This window comes from Podarcis melisellensis (genome assembly GCF_964234715.1).
Source record: "Podarcis melisellensis genome assembly, chromosome: Z".
In the NCBI taxonomy this organism is placed as follows: Eukaryota; Metazoa; Chordata; class Lepidosauria; order Squamata; family Lacertidae; genus Podarcis; species Podarcis melisellensis.
In genome coordinates, this window is record NC_138547.1 from 25,941,740 (window position 1) to 25,959,200 (window position 17,461).

Here is a 17,461-nt window from a genome sequence, read left to right on the forward strand (position 1 = left end):
ATTTGTCTGTCCTGCGGTTCTTCCAATACAGCATTGCTCTGAGACATTGTGGAAAGCTAGGGAGATCCTGCCACTGCATACCCTAGCTTTATTTCCCACAAGGCCCATTAGTGTTCCTGTGTCAGCTGGGTGTTAAAAGCAAGAAGCCTTTTTTTAATGAGAGGGGGGCAGCTAGAGTGTGGCAACAGGCACTGCAAGGATGCACTGCAAGGATGTTGACTCCCAACATTATTTCTGATAGGGTGTACATTTGTCAGCAAATGTTTTCCATGGCTGGATTTTCAAAAGTTTGACTGCAGCTTGCACAAATGACATTGCAGAAGTACAGCAGTCTAATCTACCAGCAATTCCTAGGTCATAATTTGCTTGATTTCAGTTAAAATGTCAGCTGTGTGCAATACAGGAATTAGAGACTTTCCTGTAGTTCACAATGCATTGCCTTGGCAGTGATTCAAATGGACTATTTCCCATCCTGGCTCTATAGAATAATTTGTTCGTTGTGGATTTGTACAAGAATACCAGTTTGAAAATGCCCAGGATAGTGGGAGACAGACCTTGTTCATATCTGCACCTTAAAAACACCAGTGGATTCTGTTAAAACAGTGCATATGTTTATTATTAATCTATTCTGTACTGGGTTTTTTACCACCATGGTTGCTGTATACAGATGTTTAATGGGGTGGGGTGGGGAACAGCAGAGGAAATAAAAACACGGATTTTCCTTTACAAGTTTTGAATGTCACATAATCACATTAACCATTTTGCTAGATACAAGCATAGTTTTCATTCACACATAGCTAAATACAGCGGGAGGTTTTTTTTATCACATTTCATTACAGTGCATATAACAGAAAGCTAGGGAAAGTGTACAGTATAATTTTAATCTGGAGGTACTGAGAGATTTTTATTTTTTTTAATCCAGCATGCAGACTGAGATTGTGAGTTTACCAACAGGCTTGCTTTTATTTTGTCTGTCTTTGCCAGAGAGTGAAAATGAAAGAAAATGCCTTTTTTAAAAGTATTAGCCTCCAGTGTATCTTGCAGTAGTCAAAATGCTAAAACAAGTCAAGAAAAAGATGAGGTTTTTCATTTTACAAAGTCAAACCCTACTTCTATTTGTACAGGAGGAAGTCCCCCTCCCCAGATGATCATTTATATAAGTTGCCTAAAAATATAAGGCATTAGAAAGAGATTACATCATGAGTTTCGATCAGAATTATTGTACGTTTAAAGGTCTTCAATCAAATTTCCTATACATTTTACTTTCTTTTGTAACTCTAATGCAGTATACATTATAAATCAAAGAGTCCAAACATGACCAAACTTTATTCCCTCTATGTATTTAAAATGTATTTATTGAGGCAGGCAGCAGTTGAACTACATCTATTATGGTAAAAAAAAAACAGCAAATGCACTGGGGGAAAATGAAATTTGCCAGTATGCTAGTCTATGGATCCTGACGTAAAACGATGCTGGAATTCTTCATGCTAGTTGCTTTCTTTTGGATTCAACTGTATTTTTGCAGCTAAGAGGGCAGTCCAAAAAAATTTAGAGCCAAAAATCAGCATATAAATGTTTTATAAATACAGAATTGTAGCAAATGTTGGTCCTACTCAGAGCAGGTCCCTTAATTTACATGGGTCCATTGTGAGTAATATTGTTTATTATGCAGAATGTTTAATTCTGAATTCATTTTTAAAGCCAACTTGAAACATACCTGAATCTGAGGTAAAAATCAATACTTGGCAAATTAATGACAATGCAGAAATAAATCTATAACTTTTCCTGGTGTATTTATTTGCTGTTAAAAATGTTTTCTCACTACGCTAGAATGACTTTGGATAAATAAAGAGTAAGATTAATTAGAAAATTAATTGATTAGTAAGATTTTTTTATCATGACCCTTACAGAGATAAAAAATGTCTTAAAAGGTTTGAAGCCATGAAGGGAAATAGTATTTGAGTGCTTCTTGAGGGTTGGGTAGAACTGAAATGTATCCAATGCTGATTTGCTCATGGAACCTAAATTTTAATACATTAAGGTTGCAGTCCTAAACACACCAGGGAGAGAGTCGCGAAGAATGCAATTGGCCTTGCTTCTTAGTAGCCACACTTAGGTTTGTACCATCAGTACGTGAAGGAGAGAGGTCATTCTTGGCATACAGAAGCCCTTATGCTTTTACTGTCTCTGGTTAAAGGGATTTTAGGAGAGCCCCCTTTCTGCAACTTCAGAAAGCTGGTACCAATCCAAATAAACATGTTGTCAACATAATGGATTCAGTGGAATGACCCAAATCCAGAGGAAGTTAAATGTGCTGCTCTGAACTCAATAGGACGATAGGTTCCTGAAGAGGCTCTCCTGTGAGCCTCAGCAAAGTGAGTAGGAGCTTTTAAAAAATAATAAGGGGAAAAGACACACTCCCGGAAAACAAGCTTATATCCCAGCCAGATAAAGACTCCGGGAGTTGCCGGACAGCATTTTAAACATCCTCCCTTCCTTTGAGGCTCTTCTAAAGCCCCTTTGAAATCTTGCTGAAGCCATCCAAAACTCATTGAGGTTATCTAAAACTATTTGAGGCTAATTACAACGCTCCGAGTTTCCTTCTCAATCTACAGATATTCCATTCTATTGCCAAAACTTTAACATCATCGTCCTTCAAGAGACATGGGTGGCAGAAACTCCAGTTCTGGAAGGTTTTTATGCTTATGCAATTAGGGCTATCCTGGGCAGAAGCCCAGGAAGTCTAAAAGGGGGGCTTCGCATCTTGATTTCTCAATGTCTAAATGCCATCTGTAAAGAGCTGCCCTCCCTAGACCAACTAGCAATGGCCTTACTTATATCATGGGGAAGAAGTGTTATTTATAAATGTTTATATTCCTCCAACTAGCTTAAATAATGACATCGATAGCAAGTGGAAAAGATTAGAAACCTTTGTTAAGTTGCTGATTTCGGATTATCCAGGGGCAAAGGTCCTGCCGGTGGGTGATCTAAACACAAGGCTAGGGCCAGATGACTGCAGTTTAGCAACCAAACACAGGTGCAAAATTGGGTTTCCCAAGACGTCTAGCCCAGAAGACCACCAGACCCTGAGGCTATCTAAGGACCAATATTCAAACTACGCTGGCACCTGCCTTTTCAAATTTTCCAGGACAAGTCCCGTTGTGACTTATTTATGCCTTGTTAATTTATACCGGTCCTTGAATATCATGGCTAACTTTCTTTGGATTTGAGCCAATACATTTGCATTAAGTATGTTGTGTAGAATTTACATAAGAATGTAAGGAGAGCCCTGTTGGATCAGGCCAAAGGCCCAATCTAGTCATTGATTACCTTATCCTCCATTGATAAGTCTTCTCCCCTTTAGAAGCCATCCAAAGAGTGGCCACTACAATGTCTTGTGAGAACGAATTCCATAGTTTTAACTATGCGCGGGTTGAAGATGTACTATCTTTTCCCTTTCCTGATTCTTCCAAGATTTTAACAGCTAGCATATGAATTAGTCCTGTGCAGCATATTTATGAAGTTAAAAAGGATAAATTATTTTGCTATACTAAAAAAAATAAATCACAAAGATAAAGTCAAGGTAAGTGATAAAAGTTGCAAGGAGCTGCACACTTAAGATGCTAGGCATATCTGGGTTTTTTAGAATTGAAAATAGGAACCACCAAGACTTTGGTTAAAGAAGAAGAAACAGCAACAGCATCTTATTTGGGTTATAAATAGTATGAAAGACCGCAATATTATCATACAAAAAAGGGAAACTTGTGTTCTAAGATGAAAAGTTTGAAAATGAACCTGCCTGGAATGAAATGAACATGTCAATTTAGCAATCTAAAATAAAATATATATTCAATTCAATTCAGTTATGGTAGGACAGAAAATGGGAAGTTTTAAATTAGACTTGGTTACAATGTTTATGATATAACATCAGTATTAACTGATACTGGCTTTTTCTAGAGGGCTGCAACATAAGTCAATTGCTTAGATTAATTGATTATAAAAGCTTTTTGATCAACTAAAAAGGAGCCCCTAATTAATTGGGTAGTCATTTAATCTTACAATAGTTTCTAATGCAAGCTCTTCTATAGATGGAAAGTGCCATTTCAGAAGAACCATAATGCCCGCTGTCCATTCTCTAAAACTGCTATGCATTATATCTAAAACAAGGATATGGGCATCTTTGGGCTTCCACATGTTGTTGGACCACAACTTCCACCATCCCTGACCAACATATGGAGGGCCACAGGTCCCTCATCCCTGCTCTAGTCTAAAACATTTATGGCATATTCACTGAGCTAAGTCTCTCCCATTCACTATCAGGGTCAGTTTTAAGTTTAGATCATCATCTGTGATCATTGGCCATGCTGGCTGATCCAATGAAATTTGGGGTCCAACAGCATGTAAAGAGCCACAGGTTACCCCACCCCAAACTAAAAAGAATGTATGCTTTTTTCTTTAGAAAACTTTAGAAACTTGTAATTGAAACAGCACAGAGTTCTGTGACACTTTAAAAAGTGACATTCTTTCATTCATTCTTTAAGGTGTCACAAGATACACTGCTGTTTTTGCAGTAACAGCATTTAAGCAAGGCATCTCTAGAAATCCATGCAATAAAAATTCATAAAATTGACTAAAACAACTTTATTTGGGTGACAACCCCAGTTTTCTTCCACCCTAGAGTTTGCTAGGGTATTAACTTCAAAACTCTTTTGATATCTGGGTTCAACCCTAATGTCAAGCCCAGAAAAATATAATAATTTTCCTTTGATTTTGTCTGTGGCTCCCTTCCCTCACTGATTGCATTCTTGCTTTGTAATATCTGTATGGGTTGGGCCAAACATTTCTCCTTAACTCCAATGGAAGTGGAAGTCAGGATGAACTAGATTAATTGGGGATTGTTTTTAGCTATTTTTTTGACTCAAGATTAAATGCTGTTCATATCCCTTTGCTGTTGCAAGTCTGCAAAAGCCTGGCTGGCAGTGAATGTCATGTGACTATTTGTGTAATTATTATCATCACATGACGAGAAGCAAAATATTATATGGGCTAATGTATATAAAAGTAGATGAGGGCTAGTTTGAAAAACGTCACCCCTCCAAAAATGTGTGCCTGTGTGCGCGCACACACACACTTGATGGGGAGGGCTTTTTCAAACTGCCCCTCATCCACTGTTTCTCCCTGTCTCAAGGTGGATATTAGTGGTGTTTATTACAAAGCTAGTTACCCAATTAATTATTGAAAATAAAGACATCGGTATTAGCATTACCCCTAATATGACCTTTGTTGTGCCAAACTTAAAATTCTGTTTCCAGTTCAAACTCACCTGCATCTTTACAAAGTAATGATGTGGGCGGTTTTCTTAAAAGGATCTTCTGTAAGTATAAAGTGTGGAAACGCATGTGAAGGTATAGATTAATTTCATTCAAAATAATTATACCACATTCTTCCCCAACCTGGTGCTCTCCAGATGTTCTCTCTCTCTCTCTCTCTCTCTCTCTCTCTCTCTCTCTCTCTCTCTCTCTCTCTCTCTCTCTCTCTCTCCCCCCCCCCCCCCTTCCTGCTTCCAGGCTTATTCCATCTTAATATCTATCTAGACCATTACACACATTAAGCTTCCTTTCTTTGCACATATGTATATCACTGTGTATCTTGCCAACACATTAGCTTCTTCCTAGGTATTCAGGGTGGCTGTTATTGCTTACCTTAATTCATTTGGACTGCTTGCTTTCTTAATTCAGAACTCAACAAGTTTACCCTGAAACAAAGGCCCACTTGAAGCTTTGTAGGCCAGCATTTTATTCAGTTCTACTTTCAAAGTAAAAGCGTTCCTTCTTGTGCTTCTGACCGCTTTCCTGTGGGTTTCCTAACCACACACCCTCTTCCTTAGTTCTCTCTCTCCTGCTGTTCAGCTTCACCTTCAGATAGTCCTTTTGAACTTGTTTTCCAAAAAAATTCACCCCACAAAACAAAACGAAGAACACCCCCACTCCCCACTCTTTGGGAAAAGTCTGTGCTCTCCATTTTGATGAGTCCTGCTTCCCTCCCCAGCCTTATTTGCAAGAAGTTTGTATTTTAAATGACCCAAAATTGCCCACTGCAGCTTGCTACTGGTGGGAAGGCTGCATCCCTCTCTGAATTAGGATAAAATAATTTCCCATTTAAGAAATACAGTAAGACTGCATATGGCTGAGAATTTCACCATTGCTGATAACAGATTTTACAGCAAATTCAGAAGTGGGGAGCATTTCCAGTTCAATAACTGAAGAAGTAGCACAAACGTTTGGTCTGTCAAATTACTGGAATTGGAACCACCAAGTCTGGCTTGATCAGGAAAACACCAGTCTGTGTTCTATTCATTGCACCACATTTTAACAGTTCTATTCATTGCACTGCATTTTAACAAGAGTGATCTAACACTTCCCCCTTTCCTTTTAAAGAGAGTTGGATTATACTGCAGCAATATTGTAGGCATGAAAGCCTTCGCCCCTTCTGCAAAATATGCTTTCCTCTTTGTGTTAACCATCAAGTTCTCATAAAAAGAATGGCAACCATGTTATGTTTTAATCTTCCTAAAAATATATAATAATAAGCCAAGATTTCTGTCTCTCCTCCTCCTCTGAATATGTTTCATATTAATAGGCTTCAACACAAAGCACTGAATGACAGATTTATTTAAAACAGGGTTTGTAAAATTCCCTGATATTTACTACCCCTATCGGATCTTTTCTGCTCTTAACATTACCCCACCTCCTACAATATAAGCATGCATCTGGGTTCATTCCTACATAACAGGGGGTTACAGCCCTTCACGATTCTATTCTTCAGAGGTTCAAAGCACCAGGCATTGGTACTTGCCATACTACTGTCACATTCTCTTCTGTCACACGACAAGTTTGTATAGCAGGGTATGTTTTGGTTAGTAAAGTTCAGCAATAATCTCTCCTTGCTTTCATTAAGCAATTAGCACAGACATCTCCTGTCTGATTTCACCACCTCTTCCGAGGAGTGGACTACGTTTGGGACAAACCCACTCTTCACCCCTTCCCAGCCCTCCTGGATAGTAATTTCGCCTCTCTTAACAAGCTGATATATGTCTCGAGTCAGGTCGGTGAAAGCTTTCTCCACATTAATGGCATCCCGGGCGGAGGTTTCAATGTACTTCATGCCATAAGCAAGGGCCAGTTTTTCAGCCTCGTGCCGGGTGACTTGCCGCTGAGTGTCTAGGTCGCATTTGTGGCCCACCAAAACGAACACGATCTGGTAAGGCTGGACGTGCGCTTTGGTCTCCTCTAGCCACTCGTGAACATTCTGGAAGGACCTGCGGTTTGTAATGTCAAAGAGGAGCAGACCGCCAACTGAGTTCCTGTAGTAGGCTTTGGTAATTGATCTGGAAGAGAGCAGCAGCCCAAGGAAGGAAATGAGAATCATTTTCAAGAGAAAACACTGGTGGCAAAGGCTGGTTTCGTGCACCTGAAATAGCCAGTTAGGTGCAAATCCACCCAGAACACAGCCCTTTTGTGCTACACAGCAAAATAAAGGGGGTTTGTACAAGACAACACAAAGATTCTCTACCCCACCATCTTTTTCTCTTACACAGTCTGCAAAGTTGTTTGTCTGTGCATTATGAATCTGGCCACCTCTTAAGATATTATGTCCCAAAGTTGCATGGTGGTTGCTAAGACCAAGGAGCAGGTTTTCTATGTTTGAATACAATATAGAATCAAGAAGACTTACTGAACCTTTCAGAACTGTACTGATTTAAAAAAATAATAATTCAAGAGCAACACAGGGTTTGCGGTGGCTAGTACTTCTATCTTTCAATGGACAGTCTAGAAATCGATTCTAGAAAGTGGCTGGATTCCACTCCAATGTCACTGTTGCCATAAGACATTGGAAAATGTGACTGTTTCATTCCCTCTATAACCACTTTTTTTGTTTTACTTTTCATCTGTCCCAAGCCTGCTCTGCACAGCCACATCTACTATTTTGCAAAGTAAAAAATATCCCAGATTTTCCTAAGTAGCAGTTTCCTCATTTATAAAATCTCAGCTAAACAGGTGATGAGAAAAAGGACCAGTAATCGCTGATCAATTTCAAACCAGCAACGCCCCAAATAAGGTGTACAATTGGGGGGTATACCCTCACTACAGAAATAGGACCATTTGCTTGGGTACCATGTGAGCTGTAACATACAATGTATGTTGGGCTGGAGGAAAGAGAAGGAATGGATGTATGGAAGCAATTTATATGTGTTTGAAGAATCACACGGTAACTCTGTCTTGGGCTATACCACTCCAAGTTGCGGGTATGAAGCTGTATATCTTAATGCTGCTCTGTTGTTGCTGTTGTTTTATTTTATTATTAATTGAATTTCTATACCTCCCTTCATCCAAGGATCAGAGGGTGGTTTACAGTAGACAAACACAAATATTCACACCATAGTAACAAACAATAAACCCCCTGTTGTGGTTTAAAAGGCCACATTAACTAGTGAAAGGTCTAATTACTCAATGGCCACTCCATATACCGTAATATTTCCCTTTTCCCTGATATACTAGATTTCTACATGTGAGGGAACTTCTTGATTTTATTTACTCGTGTTGGGGGTGCAATATTGTTAACTACATTCCACCCACCCTCCAAGGAGCAGAAAAAAATGAATCTTGCCCTCTGCTTTATCCTCATTAACAACCTTGTGAGGTAAGTTAGGCTAGGAGACTGTGACAGACTCAAGGTGACCCAGGGAGTGGAGATGTGAAGCCTGGTGCTCCAAAGCCTAAGCCCACTACCTCATGTTGGCCCCATGTTCAAACATGCCAACCCCCACATGCAATCTGAAATGGTGCAGCTCAGCAAAAATTTAGGGACATAAGCAGATGCTGCCTTATATCATGGCTGACCACCGGTCCACCTTCCTCAGTATAGTTCACACTGAGTGGCAGTACCTCTTCAAGGTTTCAAGCAAGAGTCTTTCTCCAGCCCTACCTAGACATTGAACTGGCATGAGATGCAGATACCTTTGTCACTAGATTCCACCATAAGCCTAAACAGGACAACAAAGTCTCGGTGTTTCTCCCAACAGGCTGTGCTTCCACTAAACTGATGGGCCAAGAGTCTGCTCGTTCAAATCATCCTCAAAATATATGGAGAGACTAGAGTCATTTGGAGGTATTTGTAAAGCAAAACTCTTGACAATGCATACCCCTCCACCCGCCTCACTACATGTGGTATACAGAGGTTGGCTAGGTTTTAGGAATTGGCAAGTGAATGGTGTATATAGAACACTCAATAGACTCCTAGGTTCCACACATCTCTATGAATCTAAGGAGATGTCCAAAGGTGCCCTTTTGCATGCAGAAATTGTATTCTGGTCAGGGAAGCATTGCTTTTCATGAGCCTTCCATAACCTAGAGCTTTCTGGATGTTACTACACTTCAGCTCCCAATAGCCCCAGCCATCATGGCCAATGGTGAGTGATGATGGGAGCTGTAGTCTCAACAGTGCTTGAAGGGCACCAGGGGGGTGAGGGGGGAATGGAGCAGAAAGCTCCTTATGTTTTTATTTTTTCATTTAGTACACAAATAGTTTGTGAAACCTGCTGCCGAATGACGGGGTGATGGCTTTAAGCAAAGCAATGGTTTTCAACCAGTGTGCCGTGGGGTGCCTTAAATGATGGTCAGGGATGCCCCAGGCAAAACTGGCCTCTTTCCTTCCCTCTGATGCCTAACTACCAGCCAGTTGCTAATCTCCCTTTCTTGGGCAAGGTTCTGGAGTGAGTGATCACAGACCAGATCCAGATGCTTTTGGAATAAGATGATTTTCTGGATCCATTTCAATCGGTGTTTAGGCCTGGTTTTGGCACAGAAACTGCTTTGGTCGCCCTGTATGATGACCTCTGTTGAGAGAGATAGAAGGGAAACATGTCTCTTCTTGACCTCTCAGTGGCTTTCGATACCATTGACCATGGTATCCTTCTGGAGTGACTATCTGAACTAGGGGTGGGTGGCATCGCTTTGCGATGGTTCCAGTCCTACTTGGATGGTTGTTCCCAAAGGGTGTTGCTTGGGGAATGCTTTTCAACCCAGTGGAACCATCAGTGTGGGGTTCCTCGGGGCTCAGTCCTATCCTCAACATTGTTTAACATTACATGAAACTGCTGGGTGGGGTTATCTGGAGGTTCGGAGTACGTTGTCAGCAGTATACTGATGACACTCAGCTCTATTACTTCTTTACATCTTCAGGTGAGGCAGCAGAGGTGCTTGCCTCGGTAATGGACTGGATGAGATCCAACAAACTGAAGCTCAATCCAGATAAGACTGAGGCACTGCTAGTGGGTGGTTTCCTAGACCAGATGGGTGGGAATTTGCCTGCTCTTAATGGGGTTACACTTCCTCTGAAGGAACAGGTTCGTAGCTTTGGGGTCCTCCTAGATCCTTTGCTGTCACTCAAGGCTCAAGTGGCCTCAGTGGACTGGAGTGCCTTCCATCAGCTTCAGCTGGTGGCTCCGCTACACCTCTATCTGGGCAGGGATAGGCTAACTACTGTTGTCTATGCTCTGGTAACCTCAGGGTTAGATTATTGCAATGTGTTATATGTAGGGCTGCCTCTGAAGATAGTTCCGAAAGTTCAGCTAGTACAGAATTCAGACAGTTTGAACATATTATGCCGATCCTGGTCCAACTGCACTGGCTACCAATTAGTTTCATGGGCCCAATTAAAAGTGCTGGTTTTGACCTATAAAGCCTTAAATGACTCAGGACTGCAGTACCTCAAGAACTGCCTCTTTCCATATGAACCTACCTGGACCCTGAGATCATCTTCTGAGACCCTCCTTTGTGTGCCCCCTCCTCGAGAGGTCCGGAGGGTGGCAATATGAGCAGAGGCCTTTTCTGCAGTGGCTTCCCATCTGTAGAATGCTCTCCCCTGGGAAGTTCACCTTCGTTATACACCTTTAGGTGCCAGGCAAAAACATTCCTTTTTAACCAGGCCTTTAGTTGATCTGATTGACATCCTATGCCCTTTTAAAATGTGGCTCTTTTTTGGGGGGGAGGGGGGTTGTTGGTTTTATTTTGATTATATATATTATGCATTTTATGTTGATCTTGTTCTGTTAACCACCCTGAGACCTCTGGGTATAGGGCAGTATATAAATTCAAATAATAATAATAATAATACCCTCTCGTGTCTCTGCCTCCCCAAGGCTTGCACAGCTGTTTGTCGCAGCAGCCCTGGCTACAAGCTCCCCAGGTGAACAGTGCCTCTGAGGCTGGCCAGGGGATGCTGGTTGCCAGGAGCTGAGGCAAGTAAGCAAGCAAGTGGGTGAGGGAGCCCAGGCAGCCAGTCCACCAACCCTTGCTGTTGGGAATGGACAGGCACGTCCCAGGCCCCTGTGGGGCAGTGTGAGGAGGCACCTCTCTTTGGGACAGGGAGGGGCAGCAGCAGCTTCCCGGGGGACTCCCAAGGAGATGGGAGAGGAGAGGAGGCTGAGGGGACACACTACAATGGAGGGTGTTCCAAAAAGCGTGAGAAGCTGCCAGCTCTGCAGGCAAGGGGTGACATTACTGGGTTCCTGAGCCCAACAGGGGTGCCACAGAAAGAATGTAGTTAGTCAAGGGAGCCGTGGACTCAAACAGGTTGAAAACCTCTGCATTAGGGGGGTTAGATAAGTTGATGAAGGATAAGTATAGCCAAGATGGCTCTTTGCAACTTCCAGGTTCCCAGCACTATGGCACTTAGTGTTGTCTACTGGGGATAGTGGGTGCTTGCCTTTAATCTGTGCTTGAAGGCTTCCCAGATGCATCTGGTTGGCTACTATAGGAGCCAGGAAGCTGGACTGGATAGGCCTTTGATATGATCCAGACTAAGTATACCAGAGAGCTGTGCACTGCAAGTGGAAACCATGAGATTTAAATCAAATAATAATGGGACAGCCCAAGACTGGAAATCAGGGTCCAAGAGGAAGGTGGCTCAAGAGTGCATCTGTTAAGACCAGAAGCACAGCTGAAATGGTCACAGCATGTCTTGTGATTTCTGTAACTTCTGGGGGAGTAGGGAAGCAACATTTTTATTCTTTATGTTTTTTGGCATTCAGTTCAATTGCACTCCTTTTCTGCTTTTCTATTTCCCCCCTCATTTATTTCAATGGGAGACCCAGTAGGTCTTCTGCTGCTTCTAACTTCTGTCTTTTTCATCCTAATGTCATGCAATTTTCAGGCATTCTGCCACCTCTTCACCTCACCCACTCTAAGCTAAGATTTGCTAATCTTCAGACAGATTGGACAGGTTATCTATTATATATATATATATATATATATATATATATATATATATATATATACACACACACACACACACACACACATACACATACACACATATATATATCTGTCAGTTTCCCCGCTCTCTGTCCCCATTCTTCTTTATAACCTTTCTCTGACCTGTACTATTTCTCCCCCAGGCTGTTTTCTATATTTCATCCCAACCCGGGGGGGGGGCAACTTGAATAAAATATAGGGGGCAGGTAAGTGCCACCCCACATAATTGATCACATGACACGGCACCCCCCCATTTGAATGGCAATGCCCACCATCTTTGTGAAGTGCCAGCACCCTTAAATATTTCATTGGGGGTGTGTGTGAAGGGACCTTGGCCCCTAGGAGTTAGCTCCTATGATCCCAACAGAAATGAATGACGAATGAACCAAACAAAATAAATAAAAATATGTTTCTGAACTCATTTTCTTGAATTTCCATCTGTTTCCATAACTAAAGTGAATTGGAAGAATGGGACTTGTTTTTTCATTAAAAAAAAAGAATTCAGCCCTTGGTGATCCTAAATGGAAACAGTCTAATTAAGCATCCTGCAGCGTAATCGCTAGTGAAACAAAACCATTCTTTCTCATGTAGCAACTGGAGATTGGCTTCATCCTTGTCCAAATGTAGCTCATGTGTAGAGGGCAAGCAAAATTCCTAAATTCCTCCTCTAGGCCATGCCAGAAATGGAGGGGAAGCATGCAAGCCTGTGAGAGTTTTGTTCCCAGCATAATAAATAGCTTATCAGAATGTCTGAATGCAGCAGCGTTACAAAGTCACAAGATATATTAAGCTGAAGGTTTTATTAGTTTTGTGGGCACTAAAAACTCGACACTGGAGGCCAATGTGCTGTTCAAATCCCCACACAGCCATGAAACTCATTGCGTAACTTTGAGCTAATCATTCTCTCAGGCTAGCCTACCTTGTTGGGTTGCTGGGTGGATAAAATGGATGAGCGGACAGAACTGGCTTAGAACTCCTTGGAGGAAATGTGGGATACAAATGTAATAAAGAATTACTGAACTTTTCCACGTATAAGACTAGGTTTTTTTTACTAAAAAACTAATGTTAAAAAGGGGGGTAGTCCTAGACACAAGGGCAATCTCCCCCCATTTTCTTAATTTTGTTTCCCCAAAAATAGGGAGCATCTTATACACGGGGGCGTGTTATACACGGAAAAATACAGTAGCTTGCTTTCACCTAAGAGGATGGAGACACCAAGTATACAGAAGCAATTATACATCCACACCCAGGTTTATTGGGGAGGGGGCGTGAAAGAATGAGATGGTGCACAGTTTCCTTCCTTCCTTTATGTAGGGTCAGAAATGGGTGGAGAAGTGCTATTTTAGTGAGAGAGGGTTGCTTTGTCCCTCATAAACACATTTTTCAATCATGGGGCAGGATAAAGGACAGGAGGGGCATCTGCTGACTGGGCAACATTTAGTCTGCAAATCACATGTTGCTCCCTCAAGCCAGTTTGGTGTTTGGCTGCCTGCTCTTGACATAGCTCTGAGATTCAGCATCCAGGAACATAGCTTAACATTTTATAGTTCTTATGGTTAGTTATGGAGAAAGATTTGGAAATGTGTTGGCCAAATAGTTTAGCAAGGGTGTTGTGGGGAGGAAAGTGACCACAATCCACAAAGTCATCATGGTGACACAATTTCTGAAGTCGTTATATCCTCAAGGCCTTGTTCAATGAGTAGCTCATGTATGTGCATATCAGGTGCAGGAAACCTTTGGCCCTCCAGAACTTGCTGAACGACAAATCCCATCACCCCCCTCCACTGGCTGATGGGAGCTGTAGTTCAGTGACAGCTGGAAAGCCAAATGTTCCTCACACCTGGTGTCTATTAAGAATGGACCTAGATGTTTTTACAGGCATGTGGTACAGTACTCTCAAGGGAGGGGGCTGTACCACTTGGGAAGATACGGAGAAGGAAATCTTCTGTTTGAAGGCACCACTGCATCAAAGCTCCTTGACGCATGTGGAAAGCCTGCATATGAGATCCCCAGTGGCCTGGTTTTCTTCTCTCTTTACATTAGGAGACCCTTACTTGGGCAGGTGGGACAGGGAAGCCCGACCCTGAGAAATTGTTAAGGCCAGAGTCTCTTTCTTTCTGTCCAAGATGGTTGTTTGTGGCCTACAAATCTGCACTGTGGGAAAGTTTTCTTGAATAAATCTAGTACAAAACCTCTGCAGTATCAGCCCAGACATGGAGGATGGAGAGAGAAGGGAAGGGCTGGGTGGGAAGCTCAGCAGCAGAGCTACCAGAAGACCCCAGGCTCTGCAGGTAGGGCTGGGGAGACCCCTGCCTGAAACCTTGGAGAACCACTGCCAGTCAGTGTGGAGAACATGGAGCCAAATGGACCAATATTCTTTGAGAGGAGGGGCGCTCCTCAGCAGCCTTTGTTGTGCTTCTGGCTCCCTTCAGGATTCAATGAACAGCTGTTAGGAGGATAGGGGTGAGGGAGGGGAGGAAGCTGGGTGTTGTTGTGTGACCTGCTGTGAGATCCCACTTGGAACCCGGACCCCACCCACCCCAAGGCCCCCCACCCGCAGCAAGGTGTCTCTTCTTCCCTCCTACTCTGGCTCCTCCATCTTCAACGACAAAGCAAAATCAAACCGCCACCCAGCCAGCCGGGTCTTCCACCATCCTTCACAATGAAGGCTGTTCTGCAGAAGAGCAAAGATGTTTCTGATGGTGGCGGCGAGTAAAAGGGACAGAACTCGGGACGCAGTTGCAGCCTCCGCCGCGCCGACCTGCCACTCGCCCTCCATCCGTACACGACACCCCCCCCCAGCCCCCAAGCCCCATCCTCAAAGGTGGCTCCTCCTCACCTGAATCTCTCCTGTCCGGCGGTGTCCCAGATCTGCAGCTTGATCCTTTTGCCTGGTTCGATCTCCACCAAGCGGGAGAAGAAATCCACACCCACGGTGGGGTCGGAGACTTGGGCGAAGCGCCCTTCGGTGAAGCGGCGGATGAGGCAGGATTTGCCCACGGTGGAGTCCCCGATGACGATCAGGCGGAACTGGTAGAGCCAAATGGCCTCCATGCTCCAGCTTCCCCAGGCGGGGTAGCTCCGGAGCAGGCGCTTGGTGGTGGTGGTGTCGGTGCCGCCGCCGCTGCGTCTTCGCCCCCGGAGAGACCAACCACGCGGATGCCGGAGGCGCAGCGTCTTCCGTCGAGGCGCACAAGCCTGGCGCAGGGAAGCAGGAGCGAGCCTAATACAAGCCTTTCATGCCCGACCCAGTAGGGTCCCCCGCCACCTCTAGCAACTCGAGGCTGCGCTCCCGGCGGCCCGCAAGGCGGATGGGGCGCCGCGTTGGAGAGCGAGGACTGGTTGGGGAGCGCGCCGGCGCGCACGCACCGGCCACTGGGCGGCGTTCCTCTTCCGTCCCCTTTTGCGGCTTCTTCTCGTCTCCTGGGAGAGCGAGCGAGCAGGGGAGAAAAAGGGGGAAGCGACGCGGTCCTTGTCGCAGGAGGTCTTCTCTGGAGGAGGAGGAGGAGGAGGAGGAGGAGGAGGAGGAGGGGCAGGTCCTACAGAACGTGGCCGCGTAGGCTCCTAGGCTGGTGCTGCCGGTGTTCTACACACACACACACGCACACACACACACTTCACAAATGTTCCCGCTGAAAGTGGACGGAAAGGTCAGGGGGTCTGAGACTCCTCACCTAAGCGCCTTCTCTCCCCTTCCCTCGAGCCAAAGCAGCACATTTCTTTTTAAAGCAAGACAATAACAACGCATCCTTTCTGACCGTCAGCCCGTCACACCGTTCAGCCGAAGAGCCGCCCCTCTCATTTTTGCCAAGGAAGGGGTCTTGCCGTTTGCAATGACAGAAAACGCGCGCGCGCGCCCCTCCTCTCCTCTTTCTCAAGCCCTTGGCTTCGGCGGTGGTGGGTTGCTGTTCTTGTTTAGTTCTTGGTTTTTTGTTTTTACCCCAAGCCCCCACAAAAGGCTGTCAGCAAGACGACCTCCCGGCTGCTGTCTCAGCGCTCCCCCAGGGATCCACCAGGCAACCGGTCCTTGGAGAGCTGCAGGAGGAAGGCTCTTAGGAATATTGTCCTCAAACAAGGCTCCATCCTCCACCTAAGGAAGGCCGGATGCTCCAAGCCCGTCCGGGCCTTCTTACGAGGCAGAGGGGAGCGAAGGACCTGGCAGGGGAGTTACCTTGAAGCTTTCCGTCGGAAATATGTCAGGAGGAAGGAGCGATGCTTCTCAAGGACATCTGGTTAGCACCAGGTGGGTTTCGTTTGCCTCCAAGAGAGTAGAGAACATCCACCTTCCTGTTTGCGTTCTGCCCCCCCCCCCGGAAAAAAGATACCCAGCGCTTCAAAGATGGAGGGGCAGCGAAGGGGAGAGATGCAGGCGAGATCACAGAACTGATGAAATGGCAGCAGCATCAGCACCAAACAGTCTGACTCATCATTGGCATCAGCAGCTTACTGTACTGCCCAGAAGAGAGGAGCCTGCAGGATATTGTTGGTTTTGCCGTTACCACATTGTTTAGAAGTGAAGCGCCCTTAAAATAATAAAACTCAGACAACCTCTCCCAACAAAGAATAAGATCTCTATAAAAACAAAAACACCCCCACCCCGCTAACAGATCAGCTCCGGAGAATCAAGAGTCACGGAGAGCAAAGCAGAGGTTGAGACTGGCAACTATGCCCGGTGTAGAATTAATAATAATTGAGTGACTAAACCACGCACTGCCCGCTCAAGATAGGAATAGTATGCAGTTCAATGGCGCTGGGCTGTAAGACACAAACCATTCTGCCGGCCACTTTTATGGCTGAATTTACTTGAGAGGGCTGTGCTGCACGTTGCACTGCGAGATAGGTAAGAATAATACTAAAAAAAAAAAATCCATACCAGATACAAATAAAACAACAAAAGCCAATGTCCACAACAAATTAGCAAAACGAGCAATAAGCCCTCAACAGCACAGCCTCTACCTCCCCACCCCCAATAAATTGGTCCCATTTAATTCACTCCCAAGTAAATGGGCATAGGATTGCAGACTAGAACTTTAAGGAAGATTAAACATAGCCATTAAAAATGGCTGGTAAATAAAAATGTAGATTGTAATCCTGTAGGCAAAGGACTGTGTTACCATTTTGTTTGGAAACCTTTATCCAGTAGTAAG

At 44.1% G+C, this 17,461-nt stretch overlaps 1 protein-coding gene across 1 annotated transcript; it reads right to left on the minus strand.

Moving 5' to 3' along the window:
• Positions 1-589: 589 nt before the first annotated feature.
• RAB39B (RAB39B, member RAS oncogene family) lies at positions 590-16,747 on the minus strand. The gene is made up of 2 exons (XM_081897515.1): positions 15,154-16,747; positions 590-7,387 (listed from the first exon to the last, which is right to left on the minus strand). The coding sequence occupies exons 1-2, from the start codon at positions 15,366-15,368 to the stop codon at positions 6,961-6,963; spliced, it is 642 nt and encodes a 213-aa protein (XP_081753641.1). The 5' UTR covers positions 15,369-16,747; the 3' UTR covers positions 590-6,960.
• Positions 16,748-17,461: the final 714 nt, after the last annotated feature.

Excerpts from the sequence above, each read along its gene's own strand:
- RAB39B (XM_081897515.1), bottom strand. The coding sequence starts at position 15,368 with ATGGAGGCCATTTGGCTCTACCAGTTCCGCCTGATCGTCATCGGGGAC. Across the intron at positions 7,388-15,153 it reads GCCGGACAGGAGAGATTCAG|ATCAATTACCAAAGCCTACT; the intron begins GTGAGGAGGAGC and ends GCTCTCTTCCAG.